Raw genomic sequence first — 17,347 nt, forward strand, 5'->3', positions numbered from 1 at the left:
TGCTCCAGATGCTGTGTGTGTTGTACCAATGCAGAAATAGACATAGAAATGCTTGTGTAACCCAAAGGCCACAAGTTGTGTTACAGCTTTTTTAATTACATGGTACTCTGCCTCTGTGAAAGGGACACAAAGCTGGCCCCAAACCGTGCTTTGCAAAACAAAATGAGAAGTGCAATGATAGCACACAGGCTTTTCACTGTAGCGGTCTTTGCAGTTGAGGTTAACTGAGTAAATTAGGAGAGGTTTTGAACACATGAAGAAGCACTCCAGAAGCAAAGAGTACTTCTTCAAACACTCAGGGTTAAGACTTGTAGCTGGACAGGTCTGGAAAATGAGGAGAAAGGGCAATACACAGACTGGCAGGCCCGGCTATGTGAATTTTTCATTTCAGTGAGCCCTGCCCGAGTTTTCCAAGAATTAACAAAGAGAAAGGTAGATGGGGGGGGGGGGGGGGGGGGGGGGGGGGAAAAGGAAATAAAATAAACGGGGTTCTTGTTACTTGGCACCAGGAATAACTGAGCAGTAAATTTCCAAGGAGTCCCTTCTTAAGTGTGAGGTTCGTTAATGACATAGCTAACACCTGCCCATCATGACCAGTGTCCTTTTTATACATATATATGTATATATACATGAATTATCCTTTCTATGCATGTATATACGCACAAAACGTCCTTCAGGTCGGCCTCACGCCACCGCGAAAACTGCGGAAAAAGAGCAGCAGGGGTTGCGCTCGTTGTCCATTAGATTTTAATTTCCAGAGCAAAGATGGGGCGTTAATGCTGTTGCTTTTAAAGTTCTTATTTTATTTGACTTTAACCCGCGCCCGGTTCAGCGGCGCCCACCCGCCATGTCGCGGCGGGGCGGGCGGGGCGGGGCGGCGGCCGTTGCGCCTGCGCGGTGCGGGGGGTGCGGCCGGCCATGGCCGCCTCCGTGTTCTGCTGCTTCTCCTGGTGCCGGGATGGCGGCGCCGGGCACATCCCGCTCAAGGAGATGCCGGCCGTGCACCTGGACACGCAGCGCATGGGTGAGCGGGGCAGAGCCGCTGCTGCCGCCGGGCGGCTCCACGGCGGGCAGGGCCGCAGCCCCGGGGCGCGGCACGGGGTAACCGCTGGGAAAGTCGCTTTGGGGCTACTTCTTTAGTAGGAATTGGCAGTTTCCCCGGGAAAAGAAATAAGGAAGCTTGGTTTAAAAGTTGGCTTAAAGCAGTTTGGGTTTAAACTGAAGTTGATCGGCACGATGGTGATGTGGGGTGCCCGAGGGGGGCAGGCTGCCCGGCGGGGGCTGCGGGTCGTGGTGAGGGTGGGCACGGGGTGGTGGTTCAGAGGCGAGGGGCTGAGCTCACAGAATCACGGAGTCAGCGAGGTTGGAAGAGACCTCTGAGGTCATCAGGTCCAACCTGTGAGCCAACACCACCCATGTAAACCAGACCAGGGTACTTTATGCCACGTCCAGCCTTTCCTTAACCATCCCCAGGGACGGAGACTCCACCTGCAGTTATGGCAATGGAAATGAAGAAGGAGCCAGGCCGTGCAGAGTCTTGTCCATGGTGCTCTTTTGAGCATTGCCCTTAGCATGAGCTATCCACAAAACCATGCCCGGGCTTTGTTGAGGAGAGAGGGCATCTGGGCCAGCAGCAGCAGAGTGGGGGAAAGAGCTGGGGAGGGATAGGTACGGTCCGGTCGGTGCTCGAGCACAATTGTTAGCAACAGCCTGCCATGTGCTTGACCGTGACAACAGTGCCTAAAGATTTAAGTCGTCCAATGGAGAAGGAAAACTTCACAGAGCACTTTTTTCTCACTGTATTGGCAGGCACATTTCTAATAGAAGGACTGTTTCAGAGACTAACTAAACGCCTTGCAATTCCATCAATCATTTCTACCTGATACGCTTTTCCTTCTTGTTGCAGAATGCTTTTTCTCTGGTGTTAGAGACAGAGTACAGGGCTTTGGTCTCACAGTGAACCCTTTCTGACTAAATTGTAAGTTATGCTTCTGATGTGGCTAAGCAGAGGTTGTAATAAGCATGATGCCATAAAGCCCAAGAGTTGAAAATTAGATCAGCTTATAGATTTTAAATAAATAAACCCTAGTGGAAAGATGAACTAGCCTGTAAACAACCTTCCTTCTCTTGCTTCAAAGCACAGCCCATCATCATGGTTCTCACAGACTAATGAAGCTTTTACTTGGGGCAGGAGGAACACAAACTGTTCTCAGTGTTTAGGGGTTTTGAGGGCTGCTTTCAGATTTCTAAAAATGTTTTGAAGTTCTGTGGGGTTTTTTTTCTTCTTGCAGGAACAGATGTCGTCATTGTTAAAAATGGCAGAAGAATATGTGGCACGGGAGGCTGCTTAGCCAATGCACCTTTGCATCAGAACAAGAGCTATTTCGAGTTTAAAATACAGTCTACAGGTTAGTCAGCAAAAAATATACAACTTGGGAGGTATGTCACATTGCCTGCTGGCGGTAATATCTCAAATGCTCAGCACATGCATCTTTCTAACTGCAGCATTGAACTTGTGAACGTTAGAAAGATTTTTAAGTTGTTGCTGTGTGAAAAGAAATTTCTTTTTTTCCTTTTTTTAATTGTGACTCTAAAATATTAAAAAGAATGTTAAGTGTATTGCTAGAGGAGTGCAAATACTAACCCCCCACGTTGTTTTGTATGCTGTTATAGGCATGTTTTTCAGTTGGCGTATTTTAGAAATTATTTTTGCTCAGTAAATGTTTATGACCACATAAAACACTGTAGCTATGAAGTATTCTTTTAAAGAGTGCAGTTTATCCAGTGATATTTGTATCTATTTGTCTACCCTCATTTGCTCTTAAAAGGCCCTGTTTGCCCAAGCAAGTGTAACACTCCTTGTGCTACCCTTTGCTCCTCAGATCAAATGTGTAGCACTTATTCTGACACTGTCTTATCCAGAGGAGCCTTTCAGCACCTTGTTCTTTTTATTTTCTCCTACAAATATGGTCAGCTTCATTACTACAGAGAACACTCCAGGCGTGCTTGTATTCTAGCATGAAAAATCAGCCTGTATTTTTAAAAGCTGTTACAAGATGCTCTGGAAATGAAGCTGTGCTTTTCCTAAGTGTGTGTGGGGAGGGAAGAAGAAGGGAAGTGTTAGTCTAGAGACAGGCCTTGTGCACCAGCTGGAGCTTGATGCCAGCACTTTTTGGGTAAGGGTTGTTTGCCTTCAGGAGGGTGGGAGTGTAGGCAGCGTGAACACAGATCTGCCCACGACACCTTGCAGTCCAACTAGTTGATTAGTTTTAAGCTACATGTAAGCTCATATCAATCTTAACTTGGCAATTTTATTATCCTTTATGTTGGGAAGAATCCATTGCAGGTGTTGTTCATACATGGTCATTATTCACACTTCTTACACTTAAGAAACAAGGGAAATAAAGTCTCGTGGTCTCTGTAACCCATTTTTCCTCTATTCCTGTGCCCCAAGGCAGGAGAACTGTAGAAGACTTAAAGTAAATGTGTGATTTCCAGAAGTGTCCCTGCACAATCAAGTAGAGGTTATCTGTGGGGTCACCCTGACTATTGTAAAGTTTTCTGAAGTCTAATCACACTCTTGTCCTTTTCGTAACATGTAAGCATTAGAATAAATTATTCTACAGTTTTGTCTTTTGAAACTAAGTTTCTTATATTTTTGCCTCATTTTAGTCTTCTGTAGACTAAACAGTCCCAGTTTGTTGGGGTTTTTTTCATTATAGAAGAAATTTTTACACTTCTGATTGGTTTTGTTGTTTTTTCTACAGTATCTCTAGTCAGCCTAATTTGTCTTGAGGTACAGTGCTTAAAATGGATGCTCTGCTTCAGCTGCAGCAGCAGTAGATGACCTCTGTTTTATACATGCCACACATCCAGAAGTTTTCCACAGCAGTAGGGCACACTCACACTCACCAAGTGGTCTGTGATAATCCCTGAACCATATTCTGTGAACTGGTTACCAAGCCACTACTGTATTTGTGCCTCTTACTGTTCCTACTTACCTGGTCTTCTTCATAATTTAGTAAAAACAGATGCACTTTCTTTATTTCTGACCAGTTAGTCAGGATCACTTTAAACTTGAAGGGCCTCTCAACAGTTTGCAGTCCTGTCAAGTTGGGATTGGCAGCACATTTGATCAACACATCGTCATGTTATTCAAGTAATCTATGGGAATGCAGAACAGTATCTGACCTTGTGCATTCAATGCAAAACCTCAAACCCCACTTGAGTCATCTTTTTTGATTTGATAGAGTGCTACTGATGAGTAATCCTGGAATAGTTTTCTAACCACTCGTGCCTTCGTATTGCTGTAACTGTCTAGACCGTGTCTTCATCATTTTACTATTTCAGTGTTGTATGAGTTTCAAAAACATTACCAAATCAAGGTCTATCATATTAACGCTTTCTCCTTTTTCCATAAGACTAGAAAACTAGCTGGAAAAGGAAAATTTGTTGTTTACAGATCCATGCTAGTTGGATATATTTTTTGTATCATCCTGCATATTTCTGGGAATAAAAGTTAAGCTAAGTGGTTACAATTCTTCTTTTCAGAGGTACTTCTTTTTCAAGATAGATACTGTTTGTCTTCAGTCTCCTGTGGCTACTTGTGCTGGATCTGGCCAGGATGAAGTTAATTTCCTTCATGGCAGCTGCTGTGGTGCTGTGTTTTAGATTTGCGACCAAAGCAATACTGATAACAATACTGATAACACACCAATATTTTAGCTGTTGCTGAGCAGGGTTTGCACAGCATCAAAACCTCTGTTTCTCACTCTGCCCCTCCAGTGAATATGATTAGGGTTGCACAAGAGCTTGTGAGGGGACATAACCAGGTGGATAACCCAAACTAACCAAAGAGATATTCTGTACCACATACCACCTGTCTTGCTCAGGAATAAATGGGGAGGAGGGGATTTAGGGAGGTTAGCCATCTTTTGCTTGGGAATTGGCTGGGCATCAGTCTACCCATGGGAGGTGGTGAATGATTGCCATTGCATCACTTTGTTTTGTTGTCTCTTTCTTTCACTTCTGCTTTACTTACTAAACAATTTTTATCTTCAGCCACAAGTTTTCTTGGTTTTGCTCTTCCTTTCCTCTTCCTCCTTTCCACTGGGGCCTGTAGGGGGAAGGGAAAGACTGGCTGGATGGGGCTTAGCTGCCTACCAGAGCTAACCTACAATAGTTCTGGTATTTCCAGAAGATATTTACTGGTGGTACCATCATGGCATTAATTAAAAAACAAATTCTTTATGCTGTCCTGCTTCAGTCAGTCTTCAAAATAATGTGGTTTTTTTCTTACTGTGTTAATGTCACATTTTAGGGATTTGGGGTATTGGAGTTGCAACCCAGAAAGCAAACTTGAATCAAATTCCACTTGGTCGAGATGTCCACAGCCTGGTGATGAGAAATGATGGAGCTCTCTACTATAACAATGAAGAGAAAAATAGGTTACCAGCAAACAACCTTCCTCAGGAGGGCGATGTGGTGGTGAGTTTCTTAAGGCTTCCTTAATTCCTCACCTGTTCCCAGATGCCTCTTATTTACACCTCTGTGGTCAAACTGCTGGCTGGTTTAAGTCAAATTGTTCGGCTTGCATCTCCCAGTTTGGAAAGTGCTGGGATATCACTTCTTGTTGTGTTCGAATGGATCAGCAGCCTGGATATGGGTGGACTTCATTCTTGGTACTGATAGGTTCCTAATGAGGGACAGAGTTGACCAGAGTTTGAGCAATAGTTTCTAATGCTCTATTGCAGTATCTGCCTGACTGATAACTCCCATCACAAGGATCTTACATTATTTGAGATAGGACCTCCCTGAACAAATAATGTGCTGGAATGCATTACATGGCTATGCACCATGCCCAGCTGAACTCAAGATCCCTTAGCTGACTGGTTAATGATTAGAAAGACAGAGGGGAGCAGATGATGGGTCCTGGGTAATCAATTAATTGTATTTTTTGCCAAACTTTTGTAGTTTGTGGGGATATTAAGTAGGGAGGGGGGTAATGTTCAGTGGGAAAATGATTGAGAATGAAAGAAAATGGAGAATCTTACTAAGACTTATTTTTTTGTACCTTACTACTTCAGGTCTCTCAGAACATCTTTAAGACTTTGTTCAAAATGTTGTGGTTTTAGTGCTGTCATTTTCTCCATGTCTTCTTACTTCTTTTCAAAAATACACGAGAGCAATGCAATGAAGTTGAGACCATTTATCACCCCTACTTTTTCATGCTGGATAACTTGCCTCTTCATAGCTGTGGTTAGAAATGCCATCTTTGGAAGCCCCAAACAGCTAAGGTTGCCATCTTGGGGCGCAGGAATAGAGGAAAAACATCTCCACCCTTTACCTTCAGATACTATACTGTTCTTTTAATCCCCTTCTGAAATTGTTTTTTGAAGGGTTGCAGACTGTTCCAGGGTTTGGTGAATTAGTGTGGTCTGAACAGCTCCAACTAATCACAAGAAGAAGTAACCGATGTGTTACTGCTAACTCCCCCGTTTCCATAAATATCAATTTAGTTTGTTCTGTCACAAAAACAAATTCTTGAAGTTCTGAATGACCACACAAATTGTCACACTCAGACATACCAAAGCAGTGAGAAAAGTCCTTTAGCTAACAGATAAGCAAGTTACTATCTTGTTAGTGTTTGCTTTCTGCTCTGTGGTCAGCATATTTACAGCATTGTGTGTGAAACCACGGTCTATTGCTGCCAGCAGAGTAAATGAACTGAGAGAGGTTTCCTGTGGTAGTATGGAAGGATAAACTTGATTCATAGCATCATTATTTATTAAAGTTGTTTCAATGAGAAGATACAAACAAGAAGATTGCAAGCTGCCTCAAAATCATTGAAAATGTTATGTTTCTGTAATGTGGTGAAGTTTGGAAATTTGTTTAGTAAACTCAGTAAGATGCAAAGTGTATTGTGCAGTACGGTGCTGCTTCCCAACTGAGCAGGCGTTAAGGAATCCTGAGTACTTGAAAATACAGATGTTACTGGTCATTTATTGACTTCTAGTCCTTGGCAGGAATATGTCAAGTGAGATTTTCTAGGATGCTGTGGTTTGCTTAATGGTGTTAAAATCTGCCTGTGGCTAAGAAAACTAAGTTAAGTAGCAGTCTTATGTGTGTAACTTGTTGATGCTTTTTTTTTTTGTTAATTTTCTGTACTTTGTAGGGCATTACATATGACCATGTAGAATTAAATGTATATTTAAATGGCAAGAACATGCATTGTCCAGCTTCAGGAATCAGGGGAACTGTCTATCCAGTGGTCTATGGTAAGTCAGAGATTTTCAAACTGTTTCACATTATGGACAATATTTTCATTCTAGTTCTGTTTTGTGAGCTGTGTATTCTTCTCACTTAAATGGAACACACATCAATCATCTATTCTTGGCAGCTGCTACAATTAATTGCGTGAAAATGCAAACGTGGAAAATTAAAAAAGTATATATTTGCCTCATTTTTAATACTGCTTAATAGGAAAAAAAGCACTGCTTACTGACTGCTTACAGTGCCCACATCCAGCAAGCTGGGGAGTTGCTGCACTCAATCTAAAAGTTGAAGCAGATGGCAGACTTATGGGTTAATCTGATTTATCTATGAAGCTTGGTATTTGTGCCTTTTATTTTCACATACTTCATGAATGCCTTCGGTGTTATATAGCAATAGTGTTGTTGTTTGTATTTTCTTGAACTTCCTGTGTATCAGTTTCTACTTGTTGCCTCTTGTCCTATTGCTTGGCACCAACGAGCAGTGCCTGGGTCCACCCTCTTGGCACCCTCCCTTCAGATATTCATAGATATTGATGAGGTCCCTTATCTCTTCTCGAGACTGAACAGGCCCAGCTCCCTCAGTCTTCCGTCATAGGACAGGTGCTCCAGTCCCCTCATTATCTTTGTAGCCATCCTCTGGACCTGCTCCAGGAGCTCCATCTTCACTTTATCTTTGTTCCTACGTGAGCCTCATCTAAGTAGTAGCCAAAATATGGTCAAGTTGTGATGTGTCCTTCAGCCACGTGATGGCGCTGCTAAAATGCTGTGGCAGCTCCGCGGGATCTCCTCGTGCAAAATCTTCATGAGCAGCGGAAGAGTTACTGTGTGGTTGCATCTTCCCTGTATTTTGGAAGGGGTGTTACATAGCATGAAGAATGAAGGTTGCTTTCAGAAAATACTTGGTGGTGTGTTAGCCTACTGTTAATCTTTTTTCTCTGACTAAAGTTCCATGCCTGGGGAATGCGCTGACCTTTTATTGCCCGGCTCTTTTTGTCTTCTTCCACAAGTGGGCATAATTTCATCATAATTATAATGTCTCCTACATATAGCTAAACTTGAAGCCTGCAAGTTGCTTTTGTACAGTACTTACTTGGTATAAACTTTAACTATAAATGTCCTTAATTTAATGTGAACTTCAAATCCTGTGGAAGGATTTGGCCATGGAGAAGAGAGTGTCTCAAGCATTTACCCTATTCAGACTAGAACTATAGATATTTTTTTAAAAGGAACATGATAGATCAGGCAAATGCAGTGTCAAGCTTGAGAAGATAAAACAAAAAATTGGGCGAAAAGGTTACTTCCCACAGCAGCTGTACCTCAGGCACTTTCGTGGAAGGGAGACATAAACACTGCATAAGTACTAACTACAGAACTGTACAAATACACTGATAGGAGTTTTCACAAAGCCTGGGAGGGAAAAATTCCGACCTTGGCTCTGAGATAGCTAAATTCCAAAGTATGGAGATGAGGTTTTTCTTGTTTGAACTAATGTTGATAGTCTACCAGGTTCATCTCAGAAGTGTCTTTGAAAGAGACCTTGCTTTTCTGACTAGTTGGGTGTTTCAGTTTGCTGGTGAAGTACACAAAAGCGTTGCTCTGAAAATACTCAGCAGTTTCTTTTTTATATTCTGCATTGAAAGTACTATTGCAGGTATGTTGATTATGCAGGGGGTCAAAAACTGGAAGAAGTTTTGTAAAAAAAAAACCATATTACCCTCCAACTTCAAGAAGCAGTCAAAGAAGCTCTCTTTGGATCATATGCTAAAACTGATGGTTTGATACTGACCACTGCAGACTTCTGAAACCTTGTAAACTTCCAAAAATCCACTGTACACAGCTGAAACTCCAGCAGAATTAGGAACAGAAAAATATGCACATGAAGAGGTGACGTACCTGCAAGGTGTATCTGGTAGTGTCCTTAATCTGTAGATTTCTGGAGAAATAGAGTAGAAAATTTGGAATCAATAGCCTGAAGCTCTGCTAACACTCCCAGTGAAATTAGATGTGGGGTTCTCATTGACTTCACCAAGGACCATTACCAAGTAAACACCAGAAAAGAGAGATGATTTTCTCTCCTGGCATACGGCCTTACCAAATTCATTGAAGAGATTTCTTTTAATTGTGTGTATGTAATGGATGTATTGAAGATGTTCTTCGTGGTTTGAGCACAGTGTACAGTCTACTAAGGTGGTGACATAGAGGATCAAACTGTAAGTGTTCCTTCTCTAACTCCTCTTTTTTGGTTCTCTTCTGCAGTTGATGACAGTGCCATTCTGGATTGTCAGTTCAGTGAATTTTATCATACACCTCCACCCGGGTTTGAAAAGATCCTCTTTGAGCAGCAAATCTTCTGAATGTCTTCATACTGAGAATTTGCACCCTGCACTGTTACAAAAGCTTTGTCATCTTGAAGCCTCACTTTAGTTTTTTAGGAAACATCTGTGTATTTTTAGTAAGTACTTGTGACTGTTGTCTGCAGAATAAATATGTTAACTGCAACACCAGGTAAATGTGTTGCAAATAATTGTTTACTGGCGATGTTTTGTGGTTAAGAATGAGTGCTTTGGGGCAGGGTTTTCTCTGACTTGTACTTGATGCATAAGGAGACTAAGGGATATTGCTGTTGTCAGTATTACATTCAGTATTTTGAATAAACTGGAGCTCTGTAAGGCAAATAGTTCTTACGCATAGGATAGCTATGGAGATGGGTAGTTCTCATGATTTTCCCCCCCCCCAACTTGTTTCTCCCAGAAATTATGTAATTTCTTTAAAGGATGCACTGTGTTTCTAGTCTGTGATTTGGAGTTGTGGTGTCCCAGTTGTGCACAATGACTAATAATACAATGGCATAACTAGCAGCTAGATACCTTTTTTTTTTTTTGGAAAGGTGTAGGTTAACCCATTCCCTCACTCTTAGACCAGCAAATACAACTTATCTGTTTCTTCTAGCTTTTCATTTGCTTTTATTGTGACCAAAAAAAAAAAAAAAATTCTAGTAATACTTTTTTGTTGAACCTTAAAAAGGAAACCCGAACTGTGTTTTTGAGGACCACCATGCTGTGTTACTCTGGTAAGAGAGTAAGTACAGGTCACTCAACTTGGGTAAGCAAAGATCCAGGTGAAGGGTATGAGATGTTATGGTGAAGCCTTACATCTGAACTGTAAATTAGATTATTCTCTTATGGAATAGCATATTTAATTTCTTCTTAAATCATTTATAAACGGCTAAGACATTGTTCTAAAATGTGATGCCCTTGAATATACATTGTGAGATGCTATTTTTTCCCCTCTTGTCATATTTAATGTACTTCCTAGAAGAATTTTTATTGTAAAAAAAACCTCTTCATACTGAATGTTTGTGTTTTGGTTTTGGCTTTTCCTGGGTTAATGTGTTTGCATAAATGATTTTATTTAAATATTTTTAGAAATTACCTTATTCTGAAATTTTCAAATACAAACTGCTTTCTCAAAGCCTTTCACCTTAGGATTTACTGCATCTGTCTTAATTCTGTGCCCGTGTTTTCCTTCCTTTTAGCTTTGCTGTCATGTGACAGTATTGGGTAGAACTTTTCAACCTTGTCAGCATTATGGTATAAACCTCGGGAGATTAGAGTGCAATTTTATCATTTCCCTTTGAAATCTGCTCAAATCAGAGTAGGGTAATGAGAAATAATACCTAAATCCTAACACCTTCCCCCCACCCCTCCCTTCTTTCTGGGCTTAAGTTCATTCCTGATTTGCTCTACCTCCTTCCCCCAGCAGCACAGAGGGACAAGGAATGGGGGCTGTGGTCAGTTCATCACATGTTGTCTCTGCTGCTGCTTTCTCCTCAGGGGAAGGACTCCTCTCATTCTTTCCCTGCTCCAGCGTGGGTCCCTGCCTTGGGAGGCAGTTCTCCAGAACTTCTCCACTGTGAGTCCTTTCCATGGGCTGCAGTTCTTCATGACCTGTTCCAGCATGGGTCTCTTGCACTGGGTGCAGTCCTTCAGGAACAGACAGCTCCAGCATGGGTCCCCTTGGGACCTGTTCCAGGTCACAGCCTCCTTTGGGCACATCCACCTGCTCTGGGTGGGGTCCTTCACAGGCTGCAGGTGGATCTCTGCTCCCCCATGGATCCCCATGGGCTGCAGGGGCACAGCTGCCTCACCATGGGCTGCACCAGGGGCTGCAGAGGAATCTCTGCTCTGGTGCCTGGAGCACCTCCTGCCTCTCCTTCTCCACTGGCCTTGGTGTCTGCAGGGCTGTTTCTCATGTTCTCACCCCTCCCTCTGGCTGAAACGGTGTAGCTTTTTCTCCCACCCCTTTTAAATCTGTTATCCCAGGGGCTCTGCCACTGTCTCTGCTGGGCTCAGTCTTGGCCAGCAGTGAGTCCGTCTTGGACCCGGCTGGCACTGGATCTGTCAGAAATGGGGGAAGCTTTTGGCATCTTCCCACGGAAGCCACTCCTGTAGCCCCCTGCTACCAGAACCTTGCCATGCAAACCCAATACAGCTTCCACACAGCCTGGGCTTCAGACGTCTGATGCAGCCCTCCAAGTCCCATGTTCTGGGGATTGCCTGTGACCTCTGTCTGAGGCCAAGAAAAATGGCCCTCTCTCCTTCCAGAGGTATGCTGTCTTGGAGAAACTGTGCTGCCAACTGGAGGAATTCAGGAGGCAATGAGCAGGCAGCATGTCAGAGAACATGAAAGGGAGACACACAGGATCTTCTCTGAGTCTTAGCAGCTTGAAGATCTCATCTGTACAGACCCCATCTGTAGCAGGAAAGACAGCAGTGTCTGCCTTGCACCAACAAGGTAAGCAAAACCTCTGGAGAAGAGGATGGGTGGAAGCTGGTGACTCCTGGCACCAAGAGGAATGTTCTTGCCACACCTATGGGTTTACAACTGCAAAACAGGTTCCTTGCCCTTGTAGTTGAAGAGAAGCTAGATGAGCGTGGGGGCTCAGGTGGTGGACGATACCTTGCTGGTGAGAGGAAAGGGAGTGAGAAGGCACTAATAGGACAAGTCAGTGATTAACTGTGGATCTAGTGTTGGGAACATCCCATAAAATCCTAATAGGTTGTGGTAAGAGCAGATAGTGAGGTGGACTGAAAACAGGATGAATGGCCAGGCCCAGAGGGAGGTCAGTGGCACAAAGTTTAGTTGGAGGCTAGTAACCAGCCTCCAGGGTCAGTATTGAGTCTGGTCCTCTTTAACATCCTCATTAATGTTCTGGATGATGGTGCTGAGTGTACCTTTAGTGAGTTTGCAGAGACACAAATCTGATAGGATTGGCTGATGTGCCAGAGGGTTGTGCTGCCATCCACAACAGTTTGAGAAATGGGTTGGTGGGAAACTTGCGAAGTTCAACAAGCAGAAGTGCAAAGTCCTGCAGTTGGGAAGAAACAACCCCATCTATCTGTACAGGCTGAGGGCTATCCATCTAGGAAGCAGCTTGGCAGAAAGGCACCTGGGGGTCCTAGTAGATAACAAGTTGAACATGAGACAACAGTGTGCCCTCTCAGCAAAGAAAGGGAATGGTATCCATGGTTCCATTAGCCAAAATATTGCCAGCAGGTTAACGGAGGTGATCCTTTGCCTCTACTCAGCCCTGGGGAGGCCACACCTGGACTCCTGTGTCCACTGCTGGGCTCCTTGGTACAAGAGAGACAGGGACACACTGGAGAGAGACTGAAGAAGGGCCACAAAGATGATTAAGGATGAAGCATCTCCCCCATGAGGAAAGGCTGGTAAAGCTCAGAATCCTCAGCCTGGAGAAGAGAAGGCTTAGGGGGATTTGATCAATGCACAGGGACACCTGAAGGGAGGGTGAAAAGAATGCAGAGCCAGGATCTTTGCAATGGGCCACAGTGACAGGACTAAAGGCAATGGGCAGAAACAAGTGCAGGAGGCTCCCTCTGAATGTCAGGAAACATTTTTCACTCTCCGGATGACTGAGCACTGGCACAGCTTGGCCAGGCTGGTTGTGGAGTCATTGCCCATGGAGATATTCAAAAGCCAGCTGCATATGGTTCTGGGCAACTGGGTCTAGGTGGCCCTGTGTGAGCAGGATTGGACCAGATGACATTTGGAGGTCCCTTCCCAGCTTGTCCATTCTGTGTTCATTCAAGTGCTTCATGTGGAATTATATTTCTCATGTTCATAGGTAAAGGAGGAAGTATTTAAAGAAATCCTAATCACTATATCTAACTGCATCCAGCAAACAACTCTCTTTGAAGACTGCTGTAGTTAAGAATATTTAACAGTAGAAGCTGCTTCTTTGAGCTTAATGTAGACTTGCTTTAAAACAGAGAGGAGGCTGTCTTCATCAAAGCTGGTGTTTGAAATGGAAAACATTTTGGTAAATATAAAATAGTGAAAATAGCTGCTACATTCACCAAAAATATGGAAAGAGCCTGCTTTTGTAGCTTAAATTTGCTCATTTCTCATCTTAAGCAGAGTAAGATGCATTTGTAATACTGCACAATGTAACTGCATCTCTCCTGTAAAAGTCAGAAAACTTCTTGATTTATAATTGGTGACACAGGAAAACGACAAAAAAAACCCCAGAGGTGAATGAAAGCTTATTATAATCTATTCATCAAAATGGAAAGAAGGTCTAATTTTCACCTGAAAATAAGTTTCGTGGAGAGAGTTCTTAAAAGAAGCAAGGCTAGATTTAACTCTATTGGCCACAAAAATAGAATGTGACTTAACCTGTGTCTCAGCCTGTCATTTGAGCACCTGGCAATGAGTCCAGATGTTTTCCAGATGTGTTCCCAGTCCCAACTTTGCCCAAAGAAATCAGATGGAATACCCACTTCTAAAAGTTGTATTAGAAGGTAAATTTCAGTTAAGATTTAGCAATATATTTACTAGTAGCAAATTTATTTTAATATGAATGAATCATATTTCCCAGTGAAATGGTTGAGGTATTTCCACTAATTGTTTATACCCAAAATGTTTTCTTAGTCTTTGAATGTTACAATTTTGACACCCTGTCTCTTTGAGTACAAAACTTTGTATTGACTAATGTTTCCTGAGTCCTTTTGACATCATACTGTGGCAGCAAGATACAAAGTCTGAAACAGACTTTATTTTTGCATCTACAATTCGATAGAAGGGACAGGACACATAATGCAGGTTACATACAGATCAGAGGAGTTGTTATTTTTATAATGCTGGAACTCTTTATGGTGCTTTGGGGGTAGATGAAATCAGGTAGTACTATTCCAACAAGATTAAAATCCTAATTAGATACTAGAAGGCTAGAAACACCTGTCAAGGATTGCCTATAAAGGTGCTCTTACACAAAAAACCAGGATGCAGTACCATGATTCCCTGCAAAGAGAAACTTCATGCTGTGCACTGGGTCCCTTAAATGCCATTCAGCACAGTTCTAATCCCATGCTTGCAAAGAGCATTCAGAGATGGCAGGACATGGCATTCAGGTGCAAATGTTCATGAGAATACAGACTGCCATGAATATTCAGGCTGTTTTCCTCTTCGAAGGCTTTCTTGGGAGTGCACTGCCATTTGTTCATTCGTACAGCTGTGTGCAAAAACAACAGAAGGAACCAAGGTCTGTAGTGGGAATTTCTTTACTCCGTCTGAGTTCTTAGATTATTTTTGTATACTTACTCATCTTTCTTACCAGTTTATGCTGATGTTGCTTTGCATACTGACAACCAGTCAAGCTCATGGCTGAGATGAGGTTCCACAAAGGTCCACAAATAAATCAGTAAAACATTGTTTCTTACCTTCCTCTCTGAATCCAGGTTTTAAGCCCAAGGATCCAGCCCCCCAAGTTACCCAAGGTGTTCAAAACCACCGTTGCTTCTGGAATTGGGGTAGACTATTACCTCTTGCTTTAGTGAAGAACTGCTTACATAAATGCGTCCAAAACTAAGCCACTAAGGTATTTACAGGAAGCCTGTGACAGAAGATTTGGAACAAATTTAAGTGCCTCTTCACTCCTCTTCACTGTTCCTTCCCTTGCCCAGTTCTGCAATAAAGTACTTTTCAGTGTAGATACCTTGGACTTCATAGAATTACAGAATCACTTAGGTTGGAAAAGACCTCTAAGATCATCAAGCCCAGCCATTAACCCAGCACTACCAAGTCCACCACTGAACCTTGTCCCCATGTGCCACATCTACATATCCTACCTGCAGGAATGGGGACTCCACCATGTCCCTAGGCAGTCTGTTCCAAAGGTTGACAACCTTTTCAGGGAAGAAATTTTTCCTAGTATCCAATCTAAACCTCCCCTGGTACAACTGGAGGTCATTTCCTCTTGTTCTATCAGTTGTTACTTGGGAGAAGAGGCCGACCCCCACCTGGCTGCACCCTCCTTTCAGGCACTTGTAGAGAGTGATAAGGTCCCCCCTGAGCCTCCTCCTCTCCAGGCTAAACACCCCCAGCTCCCTCAGACACTGCTCAAAAAACTTGTTCTCTAGACCCTTCACCAGCTTTGTTGTCCTTCTTTGGATATGCTCCAGCACCTCAATGATACAGATTTCTAGACAAAAGTGCAAAGAATTAGGGAGAGCTCTCAGATGTACAGTGCTTTGTACCTTTGCTTTTCTTGAGTGCTTCATGTAAGCTCTCTGTTGAGGCAAATCATGGTGGCTTGAATGTTGAATTTTTGTTTGGAATATTTGTAAGAACAAAGAGTTGGAAGTACTAATTCCCACCTCACCTGGCTTGTGCAAGAGCCCTTTATTATTTTCTTTCTTTTTAGTTTCCCCATCCAGACATTTTAGCTTTTCCTAGCTCTGTGTTGGAGCTGAGAAGGCTGACCTGATCGGGCTGCCAAGTTGAGTCAGCAGAAGAGCTCTTTGTCCCTCCACATAGTCCTAACATCTGACACTTCCTGCAAAGAGAAATAATTTCTTAGACACTGGAATTTCCTTTGCTGCAGTCAAGAGAGGTGGGCTGGGGATTAAATGAGATTGAAAGAGCATTCTCGTGGGGAATCAGTTGCTGAAATGCCAGAAATTCAGTGTGAAGTGCGTAAATAAAACTAAGGTCACTATTCCTTAATTCCCGAGCATGCCAAGAAAAGAGTTTATATCTTTGTGTATATGTATTTAGGTTGCATTGTGCCTGCAATTTAATTCAAGATAATACAGGGAGAGCAAAAATTGAACCAAGTCACATCCATGGAAAACTCTGGCATGTTTAGTAGACAAGACACTTCCTAGCTTCAGGAAACATGAAAACTTGAGTCATTTTTCTTGGATGTGCTCATTATATTGGCAAGCAGTACATGTTAAAATCCCCATTGTTGAGAAATCTAAATTCCCTTTTGCCTTAAAGTATCTGTACTCAGTATAGGAGGGCTTATGACCTTTTCATAAGTGAGCAAGTAGGGTACTGAATAATGGCTGCAGTAGTTCAATGAGGATTTTGTGTGGAAAAAGTGCTGCTCTTGGCCAAAGTAAATGCTGGCAAAGTTGAGATAAGCTGGTGGAAGAGGCATTTTTCATGCAAGTTGGTAGCTTGCTCCAGACAAAGTCATCTTTTCCTGTGTGTAGGATGGAAATAGCGCTTCCCACTTCGGAGGGATGTCAGGAGAACACAGTGAAGGAAGGTGAGGCAACCAAGGCCATCTTCAGACTGCTTGTACCCTAATGCCTGTTACAACTCCATCCCTCCATTGTCTGAGGAATCAAGTCTGAGCAGTCTGAGTCACTCATGACTAATTTGAACATAGTAGTTATAACTCTTAAATTAAGCTCCCTGAGTAGGGAGTGTGAACACACCTTCAGATGTTACAGTAAAGGGAGGACCATCTAATTATCTTAAGAGTCTGTATTTTCCCAGAGATTTCTTTAGGAGAAGATTGGGTTGCTTATAGCCCATTTCTTCAGTTCTTTCTCAGTTCATAATCTTTTTTTCATTTGCTCTAAAAGCCCATTTTCTCACTAGTTAAAATAAGTGATAGACCGGCCATTTATTTGTTGCAGGCTGACAATTCTCAAATTCTGGGAAAATTTGTCTGTATTCAAAAAGCGATGGTCAACATAATCCTGTCAGCTAAAGTCCCTGTGGGAGATGCATGTCACGCAGCAAAAGATCTCTGCTGATGC

At 42.8% G+C, this 17,347-nt stretch overlaps 1 protein-coding gene across 2 annotated transcripts; it reads left to right on the forward strand.

Moving 5' to 3' along the window:
* Positions 1-901: 901 nt before the first annotated feature.
* Positions 902-10,716, forward strand: SPRYD7 (SPRY domain containing 7). 2 transcript variants are annotated; one of them, XM_082277439.1, is made up of 5 exons: positions 902-1,024; positions 2,292-2,408; positions 5,321-5,487; positions 7,175-7,277; positions 9,531-10,716. In XM_082277439.1, the coding sequence occupies exons 1-5, from the start codon at positions 919-921 to the stop codon at positions 9,626-9,628; spliced, it is 591 nt and encodes a 196-aa protein (XP_082133565.1). In that variant the 5' UTR covers positions 902-918; the 3' UTR covers positions 9,629-10,716. The 2 variants fall into 2 exon arrangements, with proteins under 2 accessions (XP_082133565.1, XP_082133566.1); XM_082277440.1 differs by lacking the exon at positions 7,175-7,277.
* Positions 10,717-17,347: the final 6,631 nt, after the last annotated feature.

The sequence above is a fragment of the Coloeus monedula genome (genome assembly GCF_965178545.1).
Source record: "Coloeus monedula genome assembly, chromosome: 3".
NCBI lineage: Eukaryota > Metazoa > Chordata > Aves > Passeriformes > Corvidae > Coloeus > Coloeus monedula.

Excerpts from the sequence above, each read along its gene's own strand:
- SPRYD7 (XM_082277439.1), top strand. The coding sequence starts at position 919 with ATGGCCGCCTCCGTGTTCTGCTGCTTCTCCTGGTGCCGGGATGGCGGC. Across the intron at positions 2,409-5,320 it reads GTTTAAAATACAGTCTACAG|GGATTTGGGGTATTGGAGTT; the intron begins GTTAGTCAGCAA and ends GTCACATTTTAG. Across the intron at positions 5,488-7,174 it reads CTCAGGAGGGCGATGTGGTG|GGCATTACATATGACCATGT; the intron begins GTGAGTTTCTTA and ends TGTACTTTGTAG.